Genomic DNA, 27434 nt, shown 5'->3' on the forward strand with positions numbered 1-27434 from the left:
TGCCATGAAAAAGAGGTACTATGGGCTGACGCAAACCCGCAGCTAAACGCTTGACAGAGAGAAAGAGAACTAGAGAGAGATTGGGGACACAAGGGAATGTGGCTTTGCAGGTCCCCATGCACAATTACTCTTAAACCAGAGTGCTCTCAGCCTCATTGCAGCTAAATTATCTCTGTCTAATTAATAACTGATATTGCTGATAATTAAAGCCCAATTAAGGCACTGCCACGCTCTTTACACTGTAGCGTGAGGGGCCGACCCGCAGGGATCGTGGTGACGGATGTGTCCAATGGAGCAAAGTACAGCTGTGGAACCACTGGCTGTCAGTACTGCTATGGTTCACATCGCCATCTTTACCTCACAGTTGACTGGACATGAAACTGCCACATCAGGACAACAAGCACTGGGTTTGGTCTCCTTGGAAATTCTTTTTCCAGTTCCCAGAAGGCACCAGTCTCTCTCAAGAAACCCTAAGCCCAACTGCCCACCCAGAATCCTTGCCAATGCCTGACCACCATTTTTTTCTTCTTAGAGATGCTGCCTAAGAGTTCCTGATGACTGGTATTAACCTGTAAAGACACACAAAAATTGGGAGTATTGCAAGGTAGAATTTACCGTTTCAAGATCCTAATGCAGCAACACCCTGTTTCTTCATTGTAGGGCCGACATGAGGAGCGTCCACATAAACTCACTACCGACATCAAAGTGTTTCTACCAGCTGCTACAAAACAAGAACAGACACAAATCAACATTCAAAGAATAGAGAAAAATGTAAAAGGTGCTGTATGACACCACGCCTTTCTTTCATTGCAGCACGAGGAAACATGGCTTGGCAAGGGGGTCTGCGTGTACTAGGTGTTGTTTTCATGTTACTAATCAGGCAGCTGGAGAATTGATCTTCTCCACAGATCCCTCTCATGCGACGGATGGACACTGACCTAAAAACCCCAATTTTTTTTTTTCCCCACGCAGCCAGGCACCTGCATCAAGCAGAGACACCATAAAGTGATCCCAGGAAGATGGAACGGTGTCCTTTCAGAATAAGGAGGTTCTACAGTGGAGAACCTGGTCTGATCCACCCCCTTTCCTCACATCTATATGGGGACATCAACCCTCACAGGAGGAGAGCAGGGTAGGAAAAATACAGCAGACATTGAGATAGAAGCCAGAAAAAGGTGGCTTGTTAAAAATCAGAACGGTGTCAATTTACACTGACTTCTCACCTTAAAAAACCAGTGGGATCAAAAGGCTGGTCGCAACTTGTTGCATTTGTTCTTTAATACACTCATTTTTATCACTAAGTCGCAATCGATAATTGCTTAATAATGCAGACTTCTTAGATTTATTTCATAGGTTAGGTTTTGTGAGAGGTCAGCTTCTGTCAGAAACTATGAAAAAAAGACATTTATTGCATTTTTATTAATTTCAAATTAAATCAAGAGTAATTTAAAAATAAAAAAGGTTGGCAGAGCACAGAGCAGGCAGCGCTGCTGCCAGAGCTGCCTGAGCGTAGGTTCGAGTCTGGCTGAGTCACTATGGAGTTTGCATGTGCTTCTTGTACTTGTGTGGGTTTCCTCCCACAGTCCAAAGACAAGCGATCCAGGTTAATTGGTGACTCTAAATTGCCTGTAGCGTGTGACTGAAGGCGTGCGGCTACTTTGTGAAGGACTGGCATCCCCTCTGGGTGCTGTGGCGTGGTGGGTTGGACCATGGTCCTGCTCTCTGGTGGGTCTGGGGTTTGAGTCCTGCTTGGGGTGCCTTGCAATGGCCTGGCATCCTATCCTGGGTGTGTCCCCTCCGGCCTTACGCCCTGTGTTGCCAGGTGGGATCCAGTTCCCTGCGACCCTGTATGGGACAAGCAGTTTTGTTTGTGTTTGTGTGTGTGTGGCATCCCATCCATGGTGTACCCTAATTCACCTGGCACTGTGTTTATCTGGGATAGGCTCCAAACAACCACAACCTTGCCTTGAAAAAGTGGCTATTCATAGTGAGTGAGTGAATTAAAATAAAAATACAACATCCCATTCAACCCCAATTGTTTACCAATTCATCACATAAACAAGTTCATTACCTCATAACTAGGGGGGGCGGTGGTGCAGTGGGTCGGACCGGGTCCTGCTCTCCAGTGGGTCTGGGGTTCGAGTCCCGCTTGGGGTGCCTTGCGATGGACTGGCGTCCCGTCCTGGGTGTTTCCCCTCCCCCTCCGGCCTTACGCCCTGTGTTGCCGGGTAGGCTCCGGTTCCCCGCAACCCCGTATGGGACAAGCGGTTCTGAAAATGTGTGTGTGTGTGTGTGTGTGTGTGTGTGTGTGTGTGTGTACCTCATAACTCATAATCTTTATTACTTACACAATCAAATGGTCAGCAATATAGAGGTCTCCAAGTCTCAGATATAGCTGCAATAAAAATACCCACAAAAATAAGACAGAAGCTGTGAACACTGCGCATGGGAGTTGAATTAATATTTATGGCCCCGCACTTATATAGTGTTTGGGTGCGTTCCACTGCCCATTAACAGATGACCATGTAAATACAGGTTGCATTTGCTCCGTAACAAACAGGAATATTAGAAAGATATATGAAGAAAGTGCAAACTTAATTTTTTTATTTTCATTATCATAGCTGCAAAAAATTCATAAATTGAAGATGAATAACAGGAGAAGCTAGTGTGCTGTATTTTATCGCACCGATTTAAGTGAATTCTACGTGGCCACAGGTACTATTGCTTAAACCACCACCATTTAGGCTGCAAATCTCCTTGAGCACTATGGTACCTATCACTCAGATCATCAGCAATTCTTAGCTCCAACATCCCATTTTGGCATCACGTAGCCAGGAACACTGTCACTGTAAGTCTGAGCTCCTTGAATATAGATACTAGACCCCCTGGAAACAGAAAGACTTATTCTACATTCATATCAGTTTTTGGTTAATGGGCTTCCTAAAAGAGACCCCATAACACACTTAAGGGACCTATAGCTGATACAGACGCACTGTACTAATCGTGTCCCCATGAGCTTGAAAATCATCAGTATGCAGGAAGGGCTGCAACATGTGAAGAGATGAATAGCTCATTAACCCCTAACACATCAGCAGATAGACAAATAAATCTGCATGCCTTCAGGGCAACTGCAGACTAGTGATGTCAGCTATACGGCTGCTGGCTGCCATCCAGCAGAGTTCGAAGACCCAGTCTCCGTGCTTTAAAGGTCTGGATGTCGCTCTCACATCCAGCCAATCTCACACACTGTACTTGGGGGGTTGAGGGGGAGGTGAGTCTTGGGTGTGATTTATTGTGCATCGTGCTCTACTTTGTGCTACGGAGGAGATTGGAGTTTCCTCCCCAAGGACCATACATACAGTACAGTTCTAGTCCTACAGGTTTGTTTGGCACAACTCTTGCTCAATATACGCATAAACAAAGATATAATCAATCCTGTGTGACATCCAGAGGCAGTAAGCATCCAACTTCATCACCGCATAGACCGTGGCCTTGGTGATTTTCTTTGTTGAAATGCTTAATATGGAACCGGTAAGGAGCGGTGTCACTTGACGGCCGGGGCTAAGGTCACCCAGCCTACAGTGACATTGTCTAAACAGTTGTTGTGGGCAGAGAGCAATATGCTTTATGGTGGTTGAGGCAGGTTGCTAAGGACATCCTTCTGTCTAACATAGGGCTTTTGTTACAGACTGCTTTTATCCAAATCAGAGAATTTTTTCATTAAACAAAGTAGGTCCTTGCTAAGCAAACAACTGAAAGAATAAATCAGCAAATCAGCTAGAGCTGCCTCCCTTTCCTCGGTCCTCATCCTCCTCGATCTGTCTGCAGCATTTGACACTATAAATCACCGGATTCTACTCTCCTCTCTTAACCAGCTTGGGATCAAAGGTGCAGCACTAAGATGGTTTGAGTCCTACCTGTCTGACAGATCCTATCAAGTGGTCTGGTGGAGCTCTCGTTCTTCTTCTCTGCCTTTCTCAACCGGTGTGCCACAGGGCTTGGTATTGGGTTCTCTTCTTTTCTCCATCTACACCTCCTCCCTCGGTCCGGTTATAGCCTCCCATGGATTCAAATACCACTGCTATGCTGATGATACCCAGTTTTTCCTCTCCTTTCCACCTGGTGCGTCAAACATCTCCGCACGCATTGCTACTTGCCTGTTGGACATCTCTTCATGGATGTATGATCACCACCTCAAACTCAACCTCTCCAAAACAGAGATTCTTCACCTCCCAGCTGGCCTGTCCTCCTGTCACAACCTCTCGATCAAACTGGACAACTCACTCATTTTGCCTAGCTCCTTTGCTAAGAGTCTGGGAGTTACGACTGATGTGAGTCTGTCATTCTCTCAACATATTGAAGCCACAACCCGGTCCTGCAGATACATCCTGCATAATATTCGTAGGACCCGTCCCTACCTCACTACTGTCTCCACCCAACTACTTGTCCAGGCCATGGTGACTTCCCGTCTGGACTACTGCAACTCTCGCCTGTCTGGCCTTCCTGCTAATGCCATCAAACCTCTGCAGCTTCTACAGAATGCTGCTGCACGAGTTGTGTTTGATTTGCCAAAGCGCTCCCATGTATCTCCTCTACTCATTTCTCTGCACTGGCTTCCTATAGCTGCCCATATCAAATTCAAAACCCTGGTTACTGTGTACAAATGCATCAATAGAAGTGCCCCCGGCTAGTTACAGGACTTGATCAACCGGTACACCCAAGCCAGGCCCTTTCGCTCATCTACTTCTGCTCGCTTGGTGGCCCCATGCACGAAAGGCAAAGCTCGGAGATTCTCGGTTCTGGGTCCGTTGTGGTGGAACGACCTTCCCCTGTCACTCAGAACTGCGTAAACTCTGTCCGTTTTCAAGAAGGGTCTGAAAACCCACCTTTTCCAAATCCACGTTGCCCGAGATCTCTTCAGATCGTCTATGGTATAACTGTTCACGCATCGTAACTCCAGAAGCATCCCTAGATACAACCTTTATTCAGCCATTACTCTGGTATTCTTCTGCTTATAAGGGGGGGTGCGGTGGCGCAGTCCTGCTCTCCGGTGGGTCTGGGGTTTGAGTCCCGCTTGGGGTGCCTTGCGACGGACTGGCATCCTGTCCTGGGTGTGTCCCCTTCCCCCTCCGGCCTTGCGCCCTGTGTTGCTGGGTAGGCTCCGGTTTCCCGTGACCCTGTGAGGGACAAGCGGTTCTGAAAATGTGTGTGTTCTGCTTATTTGTGTATCTTATAATATTTAATTAAAAAAAAAAAAAAAAAATTGGTGTGGGTATCGGGATTTGTCTGTGTCTTATGCACCTACTTGAACGATGAACCTCGGTGTAGCAAGTGGTAGGGAACAAACTAGGTTTGCTTGAGACTTTCACGTCTGCAACTATGTCTTGTTCTCCCAATGTAATGCATAAGTTGTACTTTTGCTGAGATGTACATTGCTTTGGACAAAAGCATCTGCTACATAAATAAATGTAAATGTTATACTAGCATGATCATGCTTTAATTTTTCAACTGACTCAATGTCATGTCCGCAGCCAAGCGATCAGCCTGTGCAGCTGCAGGGCAGCAGGGCATGCGGGTATACAGAGGCATAACCAGACCAGAGCAGATCGCGGAACCTCCTTTGAGCAACCGCAACCAGCACCTCGTGCTCTGTGCTATGTTCGTCTGCGTTTCTCTAACTTCTTCCTACTGTCCCCTTCTGACAACTCCCTTGCCTCCCCAACTTGCGCTCCAGTTCTCAACCCTGATTCTTGCCTACCCCTATTTGGACAACGTTTGTGAATCGCTTGGACCCTGATTGTTCCTGACCACTCTCTTAATCGCCCTTGTAACAAAGCACCAGCACTTCAGTTCGCTGAATTCGTCTTCTGATTTTGCAATGAAGCTCATAACTGTGTCAGAATAGACAACTGAAGATGAGGCAGAACAGAAACAGCCAGGCCTGGTAATACTAAAGCAGAAATATTTTCCTGCAGCGCTCAGCTGATGAGAAATAAAAATCCCTGACGTGTGACCTCTGACTCCGTGCCTGATAGCTATCTCTCTTCAAGACAGTCAAGTCACCCCAGCTTTAATGACAAAGTGGAAAGGAGAGGTACGGAAAGTGCGTGCAACTGGATTCACAAAAACAACTGCTATACAGTAAATTGTAAAGGAAAAGAAAGGAAATTACTTATACTTACACCTAAAATGACATAGCACTGCCTTAACAAAAAAATTTAAAAATTTAACAGTGAAGAACAAAAAAAAGGAGAGGGCCACAGTGGTGTGTCAGGTTTGGCCAGGGCCTGCTCTCTGGTGGGTCTGGGGTTCGAGTCCTGCATGGGGTGCCTTGCGACGGACTGGCGCCCCATCCTGGGTGTGTCCCCTCCCTCTCCAGCGTTGCACCTTGTGTTGCCGGCTTAGGCTCCAGCCCACTGCGACCCCATTTGGGAGCAGCAGCTTCAGCCAATGTGTGTGTGTGTGTGTGTGTGTGTGTGTGTGTGTGTGTGTGTGTGTGTGTGAGAGAGAGAGAACAAAAGGAAAAAAAATAAAATAAATTCTCCAAAGGGTCAACAAGGAGCTCTAGTCGGAGGTGGACACTGAGGCACTGACGCTGCAATCCCGTCCAGAGCGTTTCCCCCTAAACCTGTGTGTAACAGGGAGGCAGTGAAGTACGATCGCACTGAACACAACCCGAACACGGGCCTTTAGGCATCACGGGTCTTTGAGGAACTAAACTAAAAATTGTCCCTTGTGATGGGACACCTGCAAGTGTAATGGATAGAGCTGCAGCCTTTGGATCCAAAGGGTGCAGGTTTGATCCCCACCTCCAGCTGCAGTACCCCTAAGCAAGGTACTTACTCTAAATTGTTCCAGTAAAATTACCCACCTGTGTAAATGGGTAAATAATTGTAAGTTGCTTTGGAGCAAAAAAGTGTCAGCTAAGCCTAAGGGTGAAAAATCTGGTACACAATAAATCTCCATAGTGTTGAAAGGACATAAAAGCCTGGAATCACCCTATAAGTAAACAAACCTCATCCTATGTATTTCTATGAACACCTTTTGCACAAATACACCAGAATTCTTGTACAAACAAACTGGCACCTCACACTCACTGATGTGTTAATACTGAACCAGGTTGTCAGAATTAGTTCTGATTTCGACTTTGAACTCGAAACAAAAAGTTTACATTAGAGGGTTTAAAACCAAAGAATAGTCATATTCATGTGGATATTCTGAATATGTATGTAAGATGTGAAAGTGACTTTCAGGACTCCACGGCGACATGGACCACTGACTGAGGCGAAACACGACGGACATGAATCATGATTCACACAGAAATAGTAGTAGAGTAATTAAATAAGTCATTAAATAAAAAGAGTTTAAAGATGTGTGTATCTGATTTTGAGTTTGAGACAAACGCTCCTCTGGTACACACTGAGGTACTACGAACACGGTACGGAGGTTTAAGAAAAAGTGGTCTCACACACAGAACTCCCTGCTGCGGAACCCTTCCTTCGGGGAGTTCACGCCAAACAATGTATTTATTAAGAATATCCTTCACAGGCAATGGCCCAAAGCGCACAAGAGAAAAAAAAAGCGAGAGATAGAGACGTAAAAACAAAACGTCGCATTTTCTGCTCAATCCGCTATAGGTGTGTTCCTCCTCCCGTGAGCGCGCGCTGCCGGTCCATGGCCGCTCAGTCCAGCCGCCCTCACACTCACAGGACGCGACCTCGCGCGCGCTCGGAACCGCGGGCGGGAACGGAACATACAGCACGGGACAAGCTGTGAGAGGACGCACGACAGGGGCACAAGCGCGCGGTGTTTCCGCGTGTCATACTCACGGAAAATCCCGCCCAGAAGGGACACGAATGCCGGACCCTGGGCGAGGTGGTGAGCGCGAGCGCCGCGAAGCTCACAGCCAGGATGAGACTCCCGAGCAGCATCTGGGAGACTCCGAGGCACAGCATGACCCGGGAGCGCGTGCGGACGTCGCCGAACCTCGACAGGCTGCCGAGACCGCGCACGCCGCCCAGACCGCGCGACAGAGACACCGCGCTCCGCGTGCGTCCCCTCGGCGTCGCGCCCAAAGGCATCGTGTCGACGGGGCAGCTGTGGAGTGAAACGACGCCTTGGGTTGTATTCCGAGAGTGTGAAGGATGTTATTGCTGGAACATGGAGGGCATTCGGAGCACAGCGCGGGTCAGGAGTCCGAACGGAGCTCGTTTCTGCGGGAAATGAAAAACAATTACGGCTAAAGACTAAGTCAGAGTTCCCACGGCAGCGCGCGCCCTGCACGCGACGTCCACATGTGTGAAAATAGAGAAGGAGCAGGGAGTAAAACAAGTGTCGCGAAGAGCGTCTCGGCGGCTCTCGGTGACATTCAGAATTCACGCGCTGAGCGGAGCGCGCGCGGTTCCTCTGTCACGGATGAGTCTCGGGCGGCAAGAGCGCGACTCCTGCCTCGTGGTGTCCGAATCCATCTCCGCGGGGCGCAGGTTCGAGAAGCAGGAGGAAAGCAAACCCGCGCGAGAAGAAGAGCAGATGTCCACTCCGACGTGTCCTCAGCCGGCGCGGTTTTTTTGTTTTTTTTTTTTTTTCCCCCCCTCTCCTATTAATGGCTGCACTGGGACTGGGAAGCTCCTCGCGTCACGGCGCGTGTCAGCAATGGCCGTCGCAGAAGAACAGGGCGGCACAGAGAGAGACGGGGTGAGGAGGCGCGAAGAGCCCAGCTGTTGTGCGCCGCTGTCCGACGCGGTACCTGTCCGTGAAGCGCGTGCTGACGCTGCTCTCCGCCGCCAGCAGGGGGCCTCAGCGCGTCTCTGTGGGAGCTGCGAGCGCTGCTGTGGAGAACCGGAGAGGCTCGAGCTCCTCGGTGCGGTGCGCGCGCTGCTCAAACTGCAACTGAGGGGTTGGGCCGCGAAGAAGGACCGAGACGCTCGTGGCCCCACAAAACGCAGCGCGTTGGCGCGTCGCCAGGTGTCACAGAGCGCGTCTCGCTGGGCCGGCGGGAAAGACGCAGAGCTCCCGCCGCAGTAGCTACTTTTGTTCAAGGTACCTCTTCTGATTTGAGACGGCAAAACCATGCAGATCATTTAGACAGAATAACTGGGAAGGCAAGAAATGAGAAAGAAATAGGAACTCTATCAAGTGACTGCAGAACTGGAGAGCATGTGTCTACATCCATCCATCTGTCCAATTCACATTTATGCTTTTCGCGACTTAGTGTTAATGTTACAATCTTACAATTATTAGCCCATGGCATTTATACAGCTGGGTATTCTGACTGCAGCAATTCAGAGTAAGTACCTTGCTCAAGGGTACTACAGCCAGAGGTGGGGATCAAACCTACAACCTTTTGGATCCAAAGGTAGCAACTTGATCCACTACACTATCAGCAAGCACTGTGGTGATGAGGCACCTATCCTGGAAGCACTGGGTGCAACGCTGAGGGGGGATAAACCCTGGACAAAACGTGTGTCATCAGTTACACCCTTTCCAAATAATTATCCAATTATTGAATCTAGGTGATTCAAGTGTCATTGAATGCACACCACTCAAAGCGCATCATTCTCCTCCATGCGGGCTTGTTTTGTAGCGCACATCCTTAAAAGTGGTAGTTTGTCATGCTCGCCTGATCCGCAGCGCATTGTGCTCTTTGTGTAATTAGCCATTCTGGTCCAGTGGCATCGGGGGTCTCCCTCAACAGCGCCAACGGCTACTCTCTCACAACTAATTTTACAGTCACTGGGGCAACCGGGATGAGTGAGCAAACAGGCCTCATAAAAATGCTGCTCTTGCCTGCAGTCCTTTCAAAGGCATAAATGATGTTTACACTCTCTTTACACTTACTCTCCTTAACAGGTTGAGTTAAAGCGACTCTGGTTCAGATTTACATCCTCAGTTCTGGAACTGACTGAATGTCCGTTGGTCGTCTTGGCTGCCCTGATGTGTCTGCAGCGCTTCGGAACAAAGAGCCCATAGTGAACTAGAACTGTCCGGAACTGTTTCTAACAGCGATGTTGATGGGGGGTACATGTATTTCCTGCAAAATATCGAGCGCATTCAAGGGCCTACCTGCAAATGCAAATGAACACTTGTTATTCTGCAGAAGAATGTTAAACATGGGCCTGTCCTTGGCGCTGCTGGACCTGTGCTTGCGAAGTGGAATACAAATAGTAGTGAATGACATCAGCAGGAGTGGACTTCACCCCAGTGTCCACAGCATTGGACAGGATGCTGGGAGGGAAGCGTTCCTTGTTAATTAGGGCCCTGTCCCAGTTTTCACTCTCAACAAAATTTAAAACCATCTGTCTGTCCTGCTGCGCCTACAGCAGTTTGTTTTAATGGCCTTAGCAACAGTGAAGTTCAGTCAAAGAGTTCAGAAACAATGTCCTACTGTGGATTCTGCAGGAGCCACCCACACAGCGGAAGAGGCACAAGTTTGTACGTATAAATTCTTGTCCCCACACATTTGTCACAGATATTAGAATCACAAACCTTTATGGGATTCAGCTCAGTGGGGAAATAGCCATCTACAATTTCCTTTGCTTTAGAAACTTTCACAGGTCCACAAGGTGCACCATTAATCTGCAGCAGTGCCATAGTTAGACTCCAAGTCATAGTTCCACTCAAAACTTTTGTGTCACTGCTTTCTGTCATATAGTATTTTGCACCATAAATTTGTACTTTGTTAGCATTTAAAACAGACAGGCATCCCAAGAAACGTGAACAACTGATCCTTATGTAAATTCTAGCCATGCTCTCACAGGGGGAACTGGAATTGACGTTTGACTCGTCAATAGAGGTCCTTTGGCTAGTAAACTATTTCCTAATACTGTAGCACTAATAACTATTCTCCTAATCTATTTTGGTGAACTAAAGTGGGACACTCGGGAATTCAGGCCTGCTGCAGAAGGGAAAAAAAAAAAAAAAAAACAAAACATTTAAATATGAGCCCATGAGTACTTGTAGCTATATATGAACATGTTGTATACAGCAGAAAAGTTAGTCAAGCCTTGGAATGGCTTGAAGTGAACTCTTCTCCTGTCTTTTTATAAGTAAAGATGCAGCTCATGGAACGACAGTGCCACAAGAAATGAGACCACAAAAATAGCAGCCTTGTCAAGTTGATCATACTAGAAATGTCAAGTACCTGAAGTACCATGCAAGGCTTGTTAAAATCTGGTAAGATTTACACCAAAGCGCCACCTTCTGCTGATGTCCTGCAATGTCTCTTTTCTTTGCCTTTTGGCACATTAACACCTACAGACAGAAATGGTAGAAAATACATCAGTAAAGAAAATGCAGAAAAACCTGGAAAACTCAACTGAGACACGAGGAACCAGTGTACAGGTAGTGCTTGTATCAACCAAAATATCTGGTTCTGAAAGTGCCAATTGACAGATGTAGGAAGCATCCAAAGTTCATATTTCAGAAAACACTTGCTGTACCCAGCCTGGTTTATTCTTTTAGTGACATACACACAATTAACACAAAACTCGTGGAGAACAATATAAGAACAAAAAACTGTAAAATAAATTCTTGCAAAGTACGCCCTTAAAACAAAGCATGGTATCTCCTGTGCCTGTTAAAAATTAGTCAAATCCTTAACGAAGAAACAACCAACCAAACAAGTTTACTTTAAAATGATTTTATTAATACAGTAGTATATTAAGAAATGTGTTGCAAAGAACATAAAAAATAAAATAATTTAAAAAAAAATGTCAGCCACAAGTGAATAAACGTTAATATTGAAGCTGTGTTGTCGTATCTAATTGAAAATAGTATTGCTGTGCCATAATAATAGTCTATTGATACAAAAATACATTTCAGGGCACACAATACTGCATCCATTATCACAAAGAAATAAAGGGAGAGCTTTCTGCAGCCAACCATGTTAAAGTACAGGTTTTAAGTTCTTCAAACCAAGCGCAGTTTTTGTAAATATGCATAAAAAGGTCTTTGTGACTGTTAAAAATGTTTATGTAGTGTGTATATTCTGGTAGAAAAGTTGGATTCATTACTGCCACAACATAAGTTGCAAGGCTTAAGGGGTATGACCAGAATACAAACAACCAATTTCATTTTATTCCTTGTTTTTTGTCTTAAGAAAACTTTTTCCATTTATTTTATACAAAATAACAAAGTACAAAAATTTCCTTTACAAACCAATAACCAAGGCCATATGCAAGCATCATGTACAGCCATCATTTCAACAATGTTATATATATTTATATATACACATATATATTTATATATGTATATATACATACACACACGAGATATTTTTGTTCTTTTTCCTCTTTTGACTTCATATGCATAGCAGGAGTAGAGAGCATACCTTCATTGTCAGCTTCCATGACTTGTGTGCTAAACTATTTGAGTTGACTTGTACAATGGCAGACAACGTTGCTATCTTTTCAAAACTGAACTTAAAAAGAAATGGAAAAAGTTGATATCTATATAAGGCATCACTGCTTGTCAGTTGAAGATGTGTATTTTATGTGAGGGACTGAGCAGGCTTCTGGACCTGAGTCAAATAGCACATGCATAGATCTCGAGACAGCAGGAGAATTCCGATGCTAAAATTAATTAAAACAATATTACAAAAAAGTCTATACTTACTGAATGTAAATTACTGCTCAAGGAGGAATTCAAAACAGAGAACCTTGGTAGGAGGTACAAGCTGGATTGTGAAATTCATTCATACAGCTTCATTGTTTTATTGGATTTATTGATAGCTAAAGTCTTCAAGATGCATGTGGTCATCTCCACCTTTCTTTCTGGCACAGCAGTATGAAACCCTTACAAATCGGTCAAAAGAGAAAATGAATACTCTCAAATGCTTCACCCCTCAATCTATTACCCAGTTAATATCATTACAGAAAAGGAAGATGCTGTTTTCACACTAAGATCTTGCATTTACACGTATGTATTATGTGCGGGCATATGTAAGTACACACCCAGACACACGTAATACACACCCTCCCATACATCCACTATTTTATATCCTAATTTATGGAAAAAAGCTTAACAAAGCATTTTTTTTTTTCATCTTTTTGTTGAGAATAAGAAAACTTGTCTTGCAACATGATCCATCAGTCTGTGGCACTTTGCATGCATTTCAATGAGGGCTCTATAGTTTTTTTTTTTTTTTCTGGTTGTTTGTATTTTTTGCAAGCCTTTCAGCAACAAACCCCCCCTCCCTTCCAAAAAAGCACTTAGGAGAACATGGGCCTCTGTCCTCTTATGGTATTGGTAGTTGCAGTAAACAAGGTCAGAGTGCAGAGGTCAGCAGGTTCAGCAGCAGGCCCCACCCATCCCCACACGGCCCATACAGTAACAGACCAGCTGTTCTCCTTATCAAAAGTGGTCGATGAGCACGGACACGCAGTTTGCACCCACCAGGTAGTTTGGGTCTCCTGGGAGACATTTATTCTGCCAGCTTTTGGGGTCACCTACAGGAAAGGGAGGGGAGGACAGAGATTGGAGTTAACAAATGTATAGATGACAGACAGTTAATAAAATTCTGATGTGAAGTAAGACACACATCCTGGTACACATGCATAACCCATCATGGAGCTTCACAAAAGAAAGTTGAAAATTACCCTCTGAAAGTTCAAATGTTCAATATTGATTTTTTTCTCCCCACTGTCACAATGAAGAGAAACTATACATTTTAATAAATAATTAAAGATTTAAGCAAGTGTTGCTTATTACTTGTTCAGGACTCAAGAAAATCTACATGGCCTTCACATAAATTACCTCAAGCTGCAGTGACACCTCTGGTACAAACACGTTTTGGAATAAACCAACATAAAAGGCATGTCAACATGGCCACAGAAATCAAGTTTTCCCTAAACAGGGGCCCGTGCACTAATTTTATTGCATTTGTTTCACCCTTAAAAATCTGAATGTTGCACTTTGTTTCAGATGCTAATATTCAGTCTGGCTGTATCAATGAGCTTTTCCCAGGCATTGAGGACTCAGAAGATCTCCAATGGGTAAAAAAACAAACATTTGGGCTCCTTGTTTTGTTGCAATGGAGACTTCAGATGGAGGGAAAATTTGTGAACGCTGCTCTTTCAAAACAGTTTCAGTCTGGGGCCATTTCCAGTGCAGCAGTGCAGCAAACCAGACAGAACAGATCCAGAACTTTCCCAAGTCAAATTGAAAAAGAAGAGGACAGAAAGATGCAGCATGACACAAGTGGAGTCTAAACAAAGCAAAAGGATAGTCTTGTTTCACATTTGCAAGATAAAACAATCAACACAAGCAGGACAACTGGTAGTGTAGTAGTTAGGGCTTCTGCCTTTGGACCCAAAGGTTGTATGTAGGTCCAAATCCCCCTCTAGTTGTAGTACCCTTGAACAAGGTACTTACCATAAAATTGCTCATGTAAAAGCACCCAGCTGTAAAAATGGGTAAATAACTATAAGTAGCTTAACATTATAGGCTGCTTTGTAGAAAAGCATCAGCTATAAGAGTAAATGCAATATAAATGTAGGAAACCAGGGCCCGGTAAATCCCTCTACAAAGAGACGGGATGACATCGGTGTTAATTTTTGATAGAGCTCTTCTGAAGAGGATAATTAGCAGCTAATCCATGGAGCTGCCAAGCTTACAGCAGAGAGACACATGGAGACAAAAAGCAGACTGTGGAAATGTTCATTTTATGTATAAGAACAATAGTAGAATTCTTGACCAAAATTTGGCAGAATGAAATCCCAGAAAGTACCTAGAAGTGGTAAATGAACTGTTACTTGTTCTTTCAAAATATGTGCTGACCTTGCAGATAACTGCACTGCTACGTTACAAAACAAATACTTGGGCGGGTACTTAATATTCTACATTTGTCTACAGACAGGTGAAGACATTTGCTACAGAGCAGCAAATTTCACAAATGTACACTTCTGCACAACTGAACTTTTTTTTACCAAAGTAATTCAAAAGCTATACAGCAACTCTCATCCTTTGAGTCCTGCTCTCTGGTGGGTCTGGGGTTCGAGTCCCACTAGGAGTGCCTTGTGATGGACTGGCATCCCATCCTGGGTGTGTCCCCTCCCCCTCTGGCCTTGCGCCCTGTGTTGCCGGTTTAGGCTCCGGCTTGCCGCAGCCCCATTCGGGACAAGCGGCTTCAGCCAGCGTGTGTGATATTTCGCCTGCTGTACAGGCTCCTAACATAAAAAGCACCTCTGCGACTTGGGAATTTTCCACCGCACTCAGGATAGGAGGCTAAAAGGCATTGACTAGCTTTTGTTTTAAGAACATTTCAGGCTTTATTAAAAAATGGGGAAAAAACATGCTGGGGGTGAGTGCAAGCATACAAAACACATGGGCACATCCTTATTAACATTCCTGCAGCTGTATGTCCTTGACAAACGCATGCACGTGTGTGATGAATAACATCTGGTGAAAACTATAATAAGACAACTTCTTCAGCTTTCTTGTGCCTTGTTACTGAAACTCCAAAGAACCCTAAACTGGAAAAAGATCAATTCCAATGGAGAGAGAGGACAGCGTACCCGATGAGGAGTCGGAGGACTTGAGGGCGAAAGACCAACCGTCGGGGGTCATAGACGCACAGTGAGGCAGCCGCAGCTCCACGGGTTTTTGGAACTTTAGGCCATGGGGGCCACACATCACCAGGGGGCTCAACAGAGTCTCACCTGCAGGGGTGAACCAGACCAAACAATGCATAACAAAGCAATGAGACACCTTTACCTTCTAAGCCCTATATACAGACTACATTTCTTTACAAGAATAAGAACAGAAGTTTAAAAAATATATTATACCAACCTGAAAGGAATAAGATGATACGACATACAACAGTCACATACAACATAACCAACCAACCAACCAATAAAACCGCTTGCCCGGAGCAGCACAGGGTGCAGGGTTGAAATGGGGGGGGGGGGGAAACGACACCCAGGGCAGGATGTCAGTCTGTAGCAAGGCACCTCAAGCAGGGCTCGAACCCCAGACCCGCCACACAGAAGGAACCAGCTGAACCCACTGCACCACTGTGCCCCCCAGATACAACATAATGTAATGTAAAAGATTTAAGTCACAACTACTGATTTAATGTAATTTTAGCAAGTATAATAATTGGCTACTTTCATTGCCCACTGGCAAATGTGCTACCAACCCAGTTTGTTCATATTTAAAATGTGAAATGCACATATATGCATATACATGGCTAGATTATGGATATGCACACACGCGCACACACACACACACACACACACACACAAATGTTCATTTAAAATGAAGACACACACATATACATGCGTGCACTTCAGTAAAAAAAAAACTGCACAGGGTTTATTGTGGTAATTTTGATATTACCGAACTCCACACAAAGCTGTGAAATTCATCTAAATTAATAAAAAGAATGCATCATACACATATTCAGTGTTTGGGAGTCTGGTGACTTTGTGCTGGTGGTATGAGTTTACGTTGCAGGAAGTCTCAGAACGCTGACCTTTCTCCTTGTCCAGCGGTGGCAGGATGCTGTTGTCTCTGCACACCTTGAAGTAGATCTCCTGCTCCACGCCCTCAGGGATGGCCCCCTGGGGGATGATGATGCTGACACCTGTCTCAATGGAGCTCAGAACCCCACCATTGCTGTTGAACACACCCCGTGCTGTGGCCACCACTGTGTGACCGTCATCCTCCCCGTCCTCTTCCAGAGCACTGGGACTGGTAACATGGACAATGATCATCCTGTCAGTACTACTTCTATAATCACTTTTATTAAAAAAAAATAAATCCACTGAAGACATCTTTACAAGTTTACGAAGAAGGTTCCACCCTGGAACTCTACTGCAAAAAATAAGTTTTTCTTCTCTTATCATGTAATCCTCTTTTGACTGCAGGACAAAATTATGGTTTATGTTTTTATGTACAGCAATCACTGTAGATCATATCAATCATATCTGCACAGTCATTTGCATTGTTTTCCTAAGTTTTCATTTCTAAAAATGGGTTCGTAACCAAGCTATTTTTAGGGAACAATAGAGCTGCTCAACACCCTACAAAGTGCTACTGGCATTCCCTACCTGACTGGGATCGCCTTGGGGACAGCATTGATATTGTTGTGCTGGTACTTCGGCCTGTTGTCGACATTGCCTCTGAAATTGTCCAGCCCATTGTTCACTTCTCCAGCCTGTGGGGACACCAGGGGCTTGCTGGTGCCATTGACTGGGCCGCTGGGCCTTAGGACTGCCTTGGGCTGCGTGTCATTGGGCAGCAGGTTGTGATTGAATTTGGGACTATCAAACTTGCGCTCAAAGGGTCGGGCAGAACTGGTGTAAGGCTTGGGGACGTAGCGGTTGTAGCCGGATGTCGCTGGAGCACCATAGGGCTTTCCAGGTGGCAGCTCAATGCCATTCACAGGGGATTTCTCTGGGAAGCTCTTCTGCGGCAGGTAGCTGCTCTGCACCATCTCCTCACAGTTGTTGGGCCTCAGTACTGGTGTGTTCTGGTTCACAGAGTCATGGGAATCTAGCAAGGCGTTCACTGTGGGAGAAAAAACAGGGAGAGAAAGAAAGATAGGGAAAAGGAAGAGGAGAATGAGGAAAACAAAGAAACAAGACAGAATTAAAAAGGAAAAAAAAAAAGTGTGTGAGAAAAACATGCAAATTCCACTCTTCTTGGAAACAGTGCTGTAAGACGCAATCAGGCCTCAACGAGGAGGGCTTACCACTGACGAGCGGCTTGGGCAGCGTGGCTGGGGGTGCGTACTGGGAAGCGGCTGGGGTAACCTGGGGCAGGGGCTCGTACTTCCTCTCTATGGGGGTCACCTTGTCCAAGGGCTCAGTCCTGCACCAGAACACAATGCACATTAAGTGCAGTGTTACACTTTAAAATCTGAGTGCTTTCAATCAAATGGCCAAATAGCAGATACAGAAATACAACAGATTATGTTAGAAGGTTGACATGTGATGTGTGGCCATAACGTGCAGCCAGAGGTTATGCTGGCTGCTGGCTAAGGTCAGACGAAAAGAGTGACATGGGCTGCTGAAAACTGCGTTGTTCCCCTTCCAAGCGAACACACCAATCAAGCTCCAGAGACAGCTGCTGCTCTCCCTGACAAAAGGCAGAACTGCTAAGCGTGTCACCTTGTGTAGCCGTATGCCGGCTGTGTCTGTGGCAGACCCGGCCTAGCCACGTCACTGGATGACATAGGTGGGACCCTGCTCTCAAAACTGCGCCGGTCAAAGTAGGATAGCTGCTTCCTGTAATACTCCTCATCCTCATCAGGGTTGTAGTGGTTAGACCGCACAATGTCCTCCGGTGGCTTGGAATGGGACTTCTGTTGTTCAGGTGCTCTGGGAGTAGGGGAGGGGTCCATGAGCAAGGCCACACTGATACAAAGTTTCTTCTCTCCTTTCAAGCTCTAATTATAACCCATATTATCATCATCATCATCATCATCAGTTTTACCCCAATACATTTCATGTACATACATCCTCTTCTGAATAAAGTGAGTTTTGAAAAATACAAATACATGAAGGAAAAAAAAAAAAAAAAAGAAATGAAGAGCATTAAATGGTATTTATTGGTTATAAGCGTAGTATTCATTGCATTAAAGCACCAGCACAACATTCCTTCCACGAGAGAAGTAAACTAATACTGCAATTGAATGGCCAGAAGGGGGCGCTATGACATCACCAAAGCCAGCATGAGCAAAGAAACAGCAGCTGAAGGTGAGAAGATGTGCTACTATGTTTCCACGAGGGAATTGCCATATGACAGGAGTGGAGATGTGTCCATTTAAGGGCATCTGCTGTCCCAGAAGGTACAAACCCCTGACCAGTGAAGTCAGTGCATCCCAGTGGTTTCCTTACCTGTATGCAGCCTTCTCTTGGTCCAGATGGCTCAGAGAGTTGGCTTTAGGAACCAAAGCAGGGTGAGAAACAGGTTTTGGGGGAACATCTGCAGGCTGGAGGATACAAGAGAGAATTCTATGTGTACCTTTGGTAAATTTCACCGGACAGAAGTGTGAGAAAGTTGATTATCAAAGGCATCAAGCTGCGGATGCTATTGAACAGCTCAAATACCATGAACTCAACTCAGCTTTCCATAAAGTAGTTGCAAAAACTAAGCTATCACATTAAGCGTGAAAACTGGGTTAAATGTTATGCTTAGTCTTGTATGCTGACATGCACGTGCTCACCCTGAGTGCAGCTGGCTCGCCTGCCTCCTTCTCACGGTCCATTGACCCAGAGCGCTTGTTCTCAAACATCCTAACCCGGTTTAGCACTGACTGGGGCTTCATAGCGGGGTCATCCTCTGATTCATCTTTGGGTGGTGGTAGCATCGCGTTGGCTTCACTGGGTGAGGGGAGAACTTCAGGTTTAGGTGGGGGCAAAGGTGCGTCCAAGTTCACGGAGGGCTCGTATTCTCGTGCTTTATACCCACGGGTCTGCAGTCCCTGGCTGTAGGAAGGTCGGCCTGGCTGCTCTACAAAGTACTGCCTAGGGGGCTCTGGAGAGCGAGGAGCACCTGGTGGAAAAGCGTGGGGCTCTGCATTGTGGTGGGTGTGCACATCATAGGCCCCTGGAGGGGGCGGAGGCAGGTCCTCATAGCGTCCCAGACCAGGCTTGCTATACCGAGGCCGACCGGGATAGTTCAGTGAGGCTTCATCATAGCACGGCTGCTGTGGGCTGTAATCATGCCCAGCAGGTCCATCCTCATAAGGTGCACGTGGCTCAGGGTGGTTTTCGAAAGGCTGCCGGGTTGGCTGGTACATCGGAGCCTGAGGATTCGACTTCTCATTGTAGGCAGACCAGTGTTCATCATAGTGAGGCACGCGGTTCTCAAAATGTTGATGCGAATCTGAGCTTCCAGGCTTTGGTTCTGGGTAGCCACCGCGATAGCGGTACGGTGCTTGTTCGTAATCTCTGTATGGCTGTTCGTCCTGGTATGGGAGCTGGGGGTCATAGGTCAGAGGAGGTCCAGTTGCCAGTGGCTGCTTTAGCCCATGGTTCGGTCTAACTGGGTCCTCAGGGCTGTATGGGTCCTTTTTGTATGTCTGTAATAAAACATTACAAAACAACATTTAAGAAAAGCAGATTAAGGTCTCAGTTTAGATGGCATAATTCTAAAATGCAAACACACTGGCTCCTCATGTTACGAAGAGCTGGATTACCCATTTTTTCCCCACAGTTTGTTACCTGCAATCTTTTCACTTGTATGTTTTCTAAATTTCTGTTTTCTGCAGATTCATGTTCATGAGATTAATCTGTCCATAATTTTTACTATTTGGCCACTTTTTAAAGCCATTTAATTTTTTATTTCCAAATTTAATGCATCCCAAAGTTAATATATTAGAATACAATGTCTAATTAAAATTTTATGAGGTGAGGGGCCAATGTACACAATAAAAACACAAAGCACTATGACAGAAGCCTGCTACTGTAGAATTCAACATTCTAAATCCACAAGGAGCAAGAAAAACTAGAGCTCTAGAACTAGAACCCTAGCTAAGAAGCTGTTACTGTAAAGTTAGAGCATTATGATTACTGCAAGATACAAAAGTAAACGTGATTTTCTATGTTTTCTACGTTCACTTGTTGCTTATCTGATGCTTTTATCCAAATCAGCTTAAAAATTTTACCCATTTGTACAGCTGGGTATTTTACTATATCAAATTAGCACAAGTACCTTGCTCTAGAGCACTACAGCAGGAGCCTGGGCTTGAATTGGCAACATTAAGATTATAAGTTTATGTTCTTTACCACTAAGTTACCTGGTGCATTACCTGTTATATAATCAAATAAAATTAGAATCAAATGCAAAGTGGAGAAAAATTTTAAAATATTATATAAAACCAACTACGAGAGTGAAAAGGAAAAAGTATCATCCCGTTATATGTTGATGCAAAGAGATTATCAAATTGCACTTTGACACGTAGCCTTATTCCATGCTCATTTATAGTTTTTTTCAGCCACTAAGGACCTGTAAGGCTACATGTCAAAGAGAACTGGTGTTTTTAAACGTGCCCAATTTTAAGTCAGTCATACTAAGTCACCCATTCATTTCCAATGCTACTAGTCTAGATAGGCTGGACCAATCAATCAGAGGTAAACTCAACAGCACTGGAGCCATGCAAAGGAAGTAAGAAACAAGTTTAGGGTCTTCAGATTCGTGGTCGTTCCCCCCCCCCCCCGTAGCCATGGTAGCAGTCAGGCCCCTCCCAGACCACTGCTGCTTAAAGCTATTCAGAGAAGTTAGGAGGCGAGCACAGCGTGAACATGCGGGAACCCAGTTGAAAGCATGGCAACAGACAGGCCAGGCAGCTACAGTGCTGTTCCGGGTCAGACCGGTACCTTCACCTCTGAACCGGGCAGTCCGGACTGGTGGGGGTGGTGTGTCGGGGGCTGAGCTAGCTCAGGGGAGGGCCAGCAGTCTTTCTGGGGAGCGGGAGGAGGCTCCTCAGGGCCAGCAACAGCCACGTGAACAGGGGGTGCCGCCGCAGCCACTGGCTCAGGCGACTGGGGGAGGCAGGGGGTGTCTGGGGCGGCTTCTGCTTTCTGTGAAGCGGTGTTCAGAAATGTGTGAGATGCGGGCCCAGGCCAGATCATACTCACTACTGCGCGTCTTCTCTCTGCCACTCTGCAGCTTGAGCTACTTTCATTTACTTACTTTTAATTTTTTTTCATCGCTTCAGGGACTCAGTGGTGTACAAGAATTTGCAACAGGCCGCTGATCTGTTGTGCACACACTGTTGTGATTTAAATTCTATATTTCAGTGCATTCTCTGTGCATCCTCTGACAACCAAAAAAAAAAAAAAAAAAAAAAAAACTGGGTGTTGCACACATTTTGCAAGGAATGTAATCCTCCTGTTGCATGTATTGCGTTCTGGCAGAACTACAGTCACACTGGATGGTGCCATTACAGATACAGCATGATAACTTACAACAGACAAAACATCAGCACATTAGTGGCAACAAAACCACAACAGCAACAAGAATGCACAAGGAGAAGATGAAAGCTACCACGTATGACAGACTCATAAAAAAAAAAAAGCACACAACACAACATTAATGAGATATTTCCTTTCTTTCTTTTCTTTTTTGCTTGCCTTCAGATTGGAGCAGGTGATCCTTAAGCTCAAGAGTCGCACACAGTTATGGAGATGAGAATTACTATACGTTTCAGTTCAACAGAAGTCAGTGATGAAAAGTTATGTAGACAATGCATTTACTGGCAGAGCAGGCAGATCTGAACCCTGCGCAATGGGGACTTTCCTCCCTTGCCTTAGAAATGCTCCATCAGAAGCGTCTCCAAAAGGCCCCTCTCTTAAGCACATAGCAGCCCCCAGGCAGTAGTGGAAGCGAGTGCATCTGAGACACGGTACCTGCTGGGGAAGGGCTGCCTTGTATCCGGCAGGTTCAACACGGCCAGGGGGGTACCCAGGCGGTGGGCCAGAGGGAAGCACTGGCGGATCATCGCGTACAGGCTCGGAGGAGCGGGTGATGGCTGGCTCTGCAGGAGGGCCCGCCTCATCATTGAGGGTCTCGTCTAGTTCTTGGTCTGTGTAGGCACCCCCCTCAGTGTCTGTATCTTCGTAGTCAGACGTGTGCCGGCTGTCCGTACTGTACATGGAGTACTCGCTGCCGGGCGCAGATAGGTAGGACAGCCTGTCATCATGAAGGTCCAGGTCATCTTCAGTGGCTCCATCCGCCTGAAGACAAGGATCGTAGAACGCATTATGACATGCGATGAGCAGACAACAAATGGGGAAAAAAATGTATTGAAAACTAAAGTGATAATACAAATTAACGGCAATTATTTTGTGCCTTGGTATCAAACAACACCCATTAAGACTATTCTAATGACGTTCTTATAACTTACACTCGCCTCATATTATACAGTAAAATGGTCTAAAAATCCTTAAAAATATTTCATATTCGACAATGCTTCCCTTTAACTAAAATATGTCTAACTCATTTCCTGGTAGGCTGCAGGCTATTCTGTTATTCAAACTATGCTAAAGCAAGCATGGGAAAACTCCTCATTTTTACCCTTCTATTTCAACATTCTTTGGAAAGGCTTTAAGTTTATTAAAAGAGGTAACTGCTCACAATAGCAGCAATTTCTCATTTGGCATTTTGTAGTTAAAACATTTGTTCAATCAATGTAAATATGCTAAATAAGTACTCAGCTACACTAAAACTAGCATAGCCTGCGGTGCACCAATAACTGAGCCTGATTGTTCTTGATCTGGTCCTTTTTCTTTGATATAAATGAGAAGATGACAGTGGTCACCTTGCCCTCAGACACCCAGACCAGCTGGTTCTGCTGCTGCTGGATGGTTTCTTTGAGTGCGCCGTACCAGCCATCATTCATGTTGTTCATGTTGATGGTGGCTGCAGGAGGAAAGCAGGACAAGTCAGGTGAATCAGTGCAGAGAGAAACAGCAGCAACCCTGAACAACAACTACTGCATATGTTGAGCTCACTGGTGAAGAGGTGGTGGTTGTTCTTTCTCAGCTTGAGGGCACGCTCATACAGCTTTCTGGCGCTCTTCCTGGACTCAGGGCACAGACGAGTTCTCATGTTCTTCACCCCCTGCTTGCTGTCAGGGTTCAGGAACACCACCATAGGGTACCACTGAGCATAGTTCAGCCGGTCCACTGCATTGGGGGTGATGTCCAGCACCGCATGCTTGTCCTACAGGTTCATAAAATCGCAAGCATTACAGGCCACACAGTAAGAAAGGGCTTCAAAGAACATTAAGAGTAATCAAGACACTACAACCAAGTAACACTTAACATCTACAAAAGGTACTAATATTGTTTATTACCATATTAATAAAAAACGAGCAATTGTTAAAAACATAGCACCTTTATCCTACACAGTGAACTATTTTCTGTATGCTTTGCACTGTTCAATTAGCACTAGGATGGACAGAGTTACTGTGACTGAGCTGCAGGCGTTCTTATGGGGAGCACTCTTGGTCGACATCTCCACTACGCCCAGGCATGGTTCGCTCACCCGGTCAATGATCTGCTTGATGGTGTGTAGCCGAATGATTCCTGAACTGCGCTGGTCTGTCCCAGCATCCCTGGGCTCACTCTCTGGGAAAGGAAGGCAACATTTTAAGTTCTCTCTCAAACAACACGTTTGGGCATCTGTGTGCAAGTATTCTTAATTTGTCATCAGTTTCTGAAGCACACTATACAGCTTGCTTTGTTTGTAGAACTCTTTGAGACAAATGAGTAACTATAAACTGAACTTTAACTTCATCAGGAAAAGAGACAAACATGAAGAACATGCTAGGAAGGTAACAATCACTACTCTGTTAAAAGAGGGTGTATATAGAAGCAAATACACAGGAAGCCCCTAAGTACTGCAGTTACATGAGAAGGGCCCAACTCACTAGCTAGCTCAAACAGATCCGGTTCTTCCCTGGCCAACTTCTCCCGTGCCACATCAGCAATGGGACCAAAGATCACGACAGGCCTCAGGAAGCCAGCTGGAAGGAGCACCACAAAATATGTAATTCAGCAGATAACAATCCTGCCGTCAGACACACAGCAAGTGCCAATGTACAATCCCACACACACCAGCGTAATCCCCTCATGCTTCCCCTTACCTTCTCTCAGCACCACCCTTTCGTAGGCAGGGAATTTGGTTTGGACTGGCTGGGCTGACAAGTCTTCTCGGCTCTTACGAAGGTTCCTTTTCGAGCTGCGTAGACCACGGAACCTCCAGAAGTCAGCACGGTCACCACCAGGGGTTTTGGGGAGAGTATACTGCACACTAGACAGCTGCTCTGCTCTGTGGATGACAAAGAAATCATATCAGTTATAATCTGATGTGCTTTCAGAATCGTCTTGCTGGCCATTTGCTATGAAACTTACATTTTCTCACACAAACTGTAAACACTAATAATTTCCAGTATTTTTCCTAGATAAACTTAAATCTCTGACAAATACTAGAAAAGGACACAAGCGCACCTCCACTAATGAAACCTGTGCACATCTAACAGAGAACCTAAAAGACGCCATAATAATAGTTATACTAAAGCATGCTTAGAATTACTAATCCCAGTGCTGATTCATCTTAAAGCAGATCCTGAATTTCAGACATCAAGACTTGACTGCCAGTGTTTTCATAACCAGTGTTAAATGGCTTGGCTGTGTCATCACCTCAATTTAACAGCTCTAACAACGTGCCCTGAAGCTACATGGGCAAGTTTAGTCATAATATGTGAAGAAGGCAACCTTCATTATTTTTAATTGGTACTCATGTTAATACAGACATGACAGATGTGTAGTCTAGCTCTAAGTTAGCACCTGGAAGGGTGTAACTTAAGCCGGAGAGGTTCCAGAGAAAGCGACAGCCTTCAGTTCTGTTTTACATGTATTTATAGAATGGGTAGTAAAAAAAAAAAAAAAAAACAATAATATCTTTTATACATACAGTGCCTCTCAATCTCAAAATTTCATTGTTACATCACTGCAAAAGCAAGTTTTCTCTGAAAGCCACATGAATGTACAGCATGCCATTGCCATACTATTGCAAAAGATTGTACATCCACTAGAACCTGATAAGTCGAATGGATCACACCCCCATGTTCAACAATTATGATGAACCCACACAGCACCACAATACCTGTTCTTGTTGGGTATAATCCCCCTTTCCACTTCCTGGTGGTTCTTTCCAATTCGGATTGCTAGCCAGGAGCCAAGCTTTCCATTGTAGAGGGTGTCCACAACACGGAACACTTCGCCCTTGTTGAAGCTCAGGCCGTAGGGAGACTCCTTCTCGTACTCAAAGTGGGTGCGGATATAGAAGGAGTCGCCCACATCAGACTCCACAATTCTGCGGTACACTGCAGGTCCAGACAGGGAGGAAAAGTATAGATACATCAATTTCTTTTTTATTTCTTCACCTTGGAATCTGTTCGGAATTGTTCTGTCACTGTAAACTCAATACTGAGTACAATGGTAAAGACACTGCATTTTGAAGTGGGGTGCTAAAATAACATCAGAATACAGCAACTAGCACTCCATCAGTTCATCCCACCAAATTTTTGCCGTTATGGTCCCCTTTCAAACTCCATAAATTCCACTCAGTCCCCAAGCACTCACCGTCCTTCTTCTTCTGAGCCAAAATGGTGACCTCTTCACCTTTAGGAAGATCAAGGAGGAAGAGTACAGCTTCCTCTCGAATGATGTTTGCAAAGTCTACATTGTTTACCTGATGGAAAAAAGAGGCAAAGACAAACCGACTGCAAAAATGCCACAGCTGACTACAGTGCCCTAAACCAATTATTGTCTTCATGCCTTAAGGAAGGCTTGGCAGTAAACACTCTGCCACTGAAGAGCCAAAGGTGTTAACCCCCCACTGAAGTAAGATTTCGGTAAGAACCGCACAACAAGGACACGCTGATGCATATTCAGGGGCCTGCACAGAGCGAGATTACTACATTCCCAAATGCGAAACTGCCCAGAAGCCCTTAAGGTGGCTGACTGCCTGTTCATGAGGCTGGGAGGACAAACTGTTGAGCAGTACACAAAAACACACACCCACCCACCCACACACACCAGATTCATTTCCTAAAGAACAATTTATATCCAGTAGAGTTGGGTAGCTACAAGTGTTAGTTCACATGACAGGTTTATCAAAGTAAATAGAAAGTTACAGGATTTACTTGTTTTTAAAAAACCAACATTTAATTTGTTACAAGCACTCTGACAACACTAAAGAGCCTGGAGGTCTCCTCCCCCACCCCCACTAAAGACAGATTCAGGATACCACTATTATACAGTACATTTTTTTCTTCCAAGCATCCAAACTACAGTTAAAAGTAACTGAAATGTGTGTTTGAAAGAGTAACACAGCCCAGGCAATGAAGCGCTCACCCTGAGAATCTGGTCTCCTTCTTCTAGGCCCTCCTTGGCAGCAGGGCTGTCCTCCAACACCCCAGCCACAAAGATGCCTACATCGTTTCCCCCGGCCAGCCGCAGCCCCACACTCTCCCCTTTCTTAAACTTCACCAGCTTCATGCTCGGTCTAAGGGTTTTAAAAAACAGGAAATTATAATAATCTGGATGGCAACTTTCCTGCCTGCAATAATGTGTCAATGAAAATCTGTGCAATTAAGTAAAACGGCAGGAAATAAAGAGGTAGCAAATAAGTAACTGCTTATCATGCTTCTTTCAAGGTAAGAGTAGCTCTAAGCAAAATCATACACATTTCATGTCCAGGCCAGAAGGAGGAAAGCCTTTAAGTCTGACAAAGTTGCCCCTAACAAGAGAGAAATGACAGAGCAAAGAAGAGCAACAGGTACCTAAGGATACCGTCGTCATGAGCTGCACTTGGAATGGGAGCATCAGATGGGCTAACAGGCAAGTCCACATCAGGTTGGCCAGGTTGCGCGTACACGGGTTTGGGCTCTGAAGAGTACACAAAAACAGCGCACACAC

General features: G+C 45.3%; 2 protein-coding genes across 4 annotated transcripts in view; both read right to left on the reverse strand.

Moving 5' to 3' along the window:
• Positions 1-9179, reverse strand: part of LOC108931163 (protein FAM189A1-like) — an 82656-nt gene extending 73477 nt beyond the window's left edge. The window contains exon 1 of the mRNA XM_018746780.2: positions 7830-9179. Within this exon, the coding sequence (XP_018602296.1) occupies positions 7830-8081 (252 nt within the window). The 5' untranslated portion in view covers positions 8082-9179. The remainder of the gene's footprint in view (positions 1-7829) is intronic.
• Positions 9180-11625: 2446 nt separating this feature from the next.
• Positions 11626-27434, reverse strand: part of LOC108931159 (tight junction protein ZO-1-like) — a 75621-nt gene continuing 59812 nt past the window's right edge. Inside the window, exons 11-29 of one of the 3 annotated variants that reach the window (XM_018746773.2) lie at positions 27299-27404; positions 26871-27021; positions 26097-26205; positions 25618-25837; positions 24596-24780; positions 24380-24475; positions 23995-24077; positions 23460-23670; positions 23267-23367; positions 22356-22682; positions 21324-21527; positions 19169-20026; positions 18840-18934; positions 18111-18320; positions 17693-17811; positions 17049-17508; positions 16472-16689; positions 15513-15656; positions 11626-13445 (exon numbers count right to left, since the gene is read on the reverse strand). In XM_018746773.2, coding sequence (XP_018602289.1) covers positions 13351-13445; positions 15513-15656; positions 16472-16689; positions 17049-17508; positions 17693-17811; positions 18111-18320; positions 18840-18934; positions 19169-20026; positions 21324-21527; positions 22356-22682; positions 23267-23367; positions 23460-23670; positions 23995-24077; positions 24380-24475; positions 24596-24780; positions 25618-25837; positions 26097-26205; positions 26871-27021; positions 27299-27404 — 3992 coding nt within the window. In that variant the 3' untranslated portion in view covers positions 11626-13350. The remainder of the gene's footprint in view (positions 13446-15512; positions 15657-16471; positions 16690-17048; positions 17509-17692; positions 17812-18110; positions 18321-18839; positions 18935-19168; positions 20027-21323; positions 21528-22355; positions 22683-23266; positions 23368-23459; positions 23671-23994; positions 24078-24379; positions 24476-24595; positions 24781-25617; positions 25838-26096; positions 26206-26870; positions 27022-27298; positions 27405-27434) is intronic. The other 2 variants (XM_018746772.2, XM_018746774.2) reach the window with 2 other exon arrangements.

Source organism: Scleropages formosus, chromosome 7, assembly GCF_900964775.1.
Source record: "Scleropages formosus chromosome 7, fSclFor1.1, whole genome shotgun sequence".
NCBI classification, from domain to species: Eukaryota; Metazoa; Chordata; class Actinopteri; order Osteoglossiformes; family Osteoglossidae; genus Scleropages; species Scleropages formosus.